General features: G+C 35.8%; 1 protein-coding gene across 1 annotated transcript; it reads right to left on the reverse strand.

The window, feature by feature from the left end:
* Positions 1–1,626: 1,626 nt before the first annotated feature.
* Positions 1,627–2,496, reverse strand: LOC107848375 (wound-induced protein 1). Its single transcript, XM_016693136.2, has one exon. It carries the CDS (start codon positions 2,265–2,267, stop codon positions 1,917–1,919), a length of 351 nt encoding a protein of 116 aa, XP_016548622.2. The 5' UTR covers positions 2,268–2,496; the 3' UTR covers positions 1,627–1,916.
* Positions 2,497–3,457: the final 961 nt, after the last annotated feature.

Genomic DNA, 3,457 nt, shown 5'->3' on the forward strand with positions numbered 1-3,457 from the left:
TTTCATTCTCATGTAGATATCATTTCACATACCATTCCTGTATAACAATAATATTTTATTCGGACAACTGGAAGATGATTATGCTAATGTAGATTTTGAGAGACGCCAACTATTAACAACTTATTAGAAATACAAGACAGCCAATCAAAAATGTCATAAAATTCCCCGTTATTCGGGATTTTCATGGAAATTTTTGCTCATTGATTTTCTATCAGGTTTATATGACATCCATGTTTGAGAATCAATACAGTTACTTGCCGTTGAGGAAATACAATACAACACTTGAAATTTCAAAGTCATCCTTATTTTGCTATAATGTTACATCACGACTCTCTATCAGTTCTCTTTATGCAAGAGAAGGGTAAATTTGCAGCTTTGAAAGCTATGTCGTGAAATCATGACTTAAATGTTTAATTCTCCTACTCATATCAATTGAGTATTTAATTGAAGCTTCTATGATGACCGGAAGTGTAAAATGCTTATCATTGGATAAATTATCACCTTTTCGTGTCAATGAAATTTCTATAATTTAACACAGAGGGTTTGACTTAATGGTCAATGAAGGTTGAGAACCATGAGGTCTCGGCCTCTCAGGTTCATATCCCAAACAACAAACCCTTAAACTTACCAGTTAGTCTTATTTAGATACTCAAAACTACTGTCTTTCTGAATGAGCACCTAATAAAGTGGTCCTGTTAGAGACTTCTGTTCAAATTTTGGAAAAGTTTTTGTGTATACTCACAAGTGCGTAAAACAATTTAAGGAGTCATCGATGTATTCAGCCTCAGTAAGTACTAAGTACCATTTAACCAAAGATGTATATCCATAGGTAAGTCTTTTTTTATGTCAATACTCATTGGGGTGCTATCTGGACATTGTTTTGTGCAGGTGATAGTTGAAACATCATTGAGTAAATTTTTATGCCACTACTCATTGGTGCTATCTGGATTATTTTGTGCAGGTGATAGTTGAAACATCATTGAGTAAAGGGGAAATGAAATCTGCAATTCAATCTTGTACACAGAAAGTTGAATCCCAATCAAAACATAACAAATGATACGAAGATAGTGACCAGTCTTTCCGCGGAGGCAGTAAATGAATGGTAAGGCATTGAAACCGAACTAGCAGACACTGAAATTAGTAGCTACAACAAGAAGTGGAGAAAAGAAATGACTTAAACATGTCTTCTGAACGAAAATGGTATCGATTTAGTGTTTAAACTTGGATATCGCTGAGTTAGGAGCTTGTTTAAACATGTCTGTTCTGAACGAAAATGGTATCGATTTAGTGTTTAAACTTGGATATCGTTGAGTTAGGAGCTTATTTCCTGTATAGGAAGTGTTTTATGTTTATACATCGATGTAATATTATTGTCAAATATGCCAAGTAATTATTCCAAGAAGAGCTTGATAAGCAAGTTTCAATAAATGCTTTGTGTGTTAACATATGGAATTCAGCTATATGTAGCTTTAACGCAAAATCATCTAGTACATATGTATGTGTATATATATATCAAGAAAGTAGAGAATTGCTTGCTCAAAGGAAAAATCATAGTAGTACCGGTAATAAAAGAATTAGTTGGATGATTTTTTTGCACAAATTAAGAGTAAAATCAGGAAATGCCTCTTAACAAACGAAGAAGAAGTGCTTTTACTGCAAACCAAACACGCCATACCACATAATTTATCAAAATAGCATAAGCAGTACAAGGGTCTTCCATTCATGGTGGTACTTTCCCAACTCCACCAAAACCCCATTTTCCCTACTTTTAATTAAACAACTCCAAGCAAATTAAAATTGCAGATAAAATAAAAACAAAAAGCCCCAAACCAACCGTTAAAACTTACATCCTCCCGGACACAAGATTTAACACCTGCGATTTCAGCCCATCAACAATAATCGGATCAAACCCAAACTCAGAGAGCCAGGACAAGACCTGGAACAAACTTATTGGGGACACTGCTTTCCCAAAGAGAGGGACAATTGCTTGAAGTGGCGATGGAAGAGAAATCCGAGGATGGACTATTAGTATTATTATTATTATTATTGTCGAGCCGGGTGACGGTTAGAGAGGTGTTGAAATACTCCCTGACCTGAGTAATTATCCCATCGCTGCCATCAGTAACAGTCCAAGCGTGAACCCAAGTAATAGAGCGACCAGGTTCACAGCCTTCAACAAGGACAGTGGACCCGAAGGCTTCAATGCTTTGAGGAATGAATTGAAAAAGTTGATGGTCCAAACTGGCAGTGCCAGTGAGAATTCGCATCAAAAATTGGTGGGAGGGTGGACCATGGAACCACCACTCTAGATCAGAGGCCAGAAGTTTCTGGACCTTGTCAACGTCACGTGAGCTCAAAGCTTCATATAGGGCGAGCACCACCCCTTTGTTTCTGGTTTCTTCCAGAGTTTTCTGAGAGTTAGCCAGTTCCGGAAAAAGAGGAGAGAAGAGATTATTAGGATAAGTACAAAAGAGAGAGGATTATCAAGAATAATACGTTGCTGCTTAGATGGAATTGGAGGGCAAAAACGAAAGAAGAATTATATAGTGGGGATTCAAGGGGGTTACTGAAATTATATCATGGTAATAGGGGGATTTTAGGGAAATACATGGGTGAATACATTTCACGCGCCATTCAGTGCATGAGCTTAACGTGTCGCTGCATGTATGGCTGAATTTTTACGTTTTCTTTGCGAGGGGACAGAATTGCCGGGCCCACGGCCTACGTTTAAACTGTGAAATGTTCCACTTTTAGTAGGGTCCCACTATGTATTACTATTCTCTTTAATAATAGTACTTATTTAAATTAGTTTTATTAAAAATAAAATAGCCAAAACTCCCACCCCTTTCCTCTTAATCTTTACCTTAAATACCAATTATACACCTATATTTTATGGTGATTCTATAACCTCCCTAAACATTTAAAAAATGCAGTATATACCCATATACAAGCTTATACCCAAATTTTATTTCAAGACATGACTTGTACGCCATGCCACATCATATTTTTTTAATTAAAAAATTAATTATTCTACTTTAGATATTTTCAGATTCTCTTTATATATTATTTCCTCCATAGCAAAATTTTTCTCCCTTCCTCATTCCCCATTTTGTTTCATTTTCTTCTTCAACTCAATTTCATTTCTATGGTTAATTTTTGAAATTTAATTTTATACTCCGAAGCTTCTTCTGCTGCATCAAATGTACCCAACAAAATTTATTTTTTTGTAATAGATTTTGATGTATGCTACAAAACCCATTTTTTCATAATCGATTTTGATGTATGCTGCAAATGTTACAGTCCCAAAATTCTACTGTAACTCTTTCAGCCGCAGTAATACTTTTGTAAGTCGAATTTGAGTTTGGCATTTCATCAAACGTGTGGTGGGCAGGAACAGGACGGTGATTTTCTGTAACACCCCGTACTTAATTACGTGCATTAGTCATTGTTATATGTG

This window comes from Capsicum annuum, chromosome 11, assembly GCF_002878395.1.
Source record: "Capsicum annuum cultivar UCD-10X-F1 chromosome 11, UCD10Xv1.1, whole genome shotgun sequence".
Classification (NCBI taxonomy): Eukaryota; Viridiplantae; Streptophyta; class Magnoliopsida; order Solanales; family Solanaceae; genus Capsicum; species Capsicum annuum.

Bases quoted from the DNA above. Each gene is read 5' to 3' on its own strand.
- LOC107848375 (XM_016693136.2), bottom strand. From the start codon at position 2,267: ATGCGAATTCTCACTGGCACTGCCAGTTTGGACCATCAACTTTTTCAA.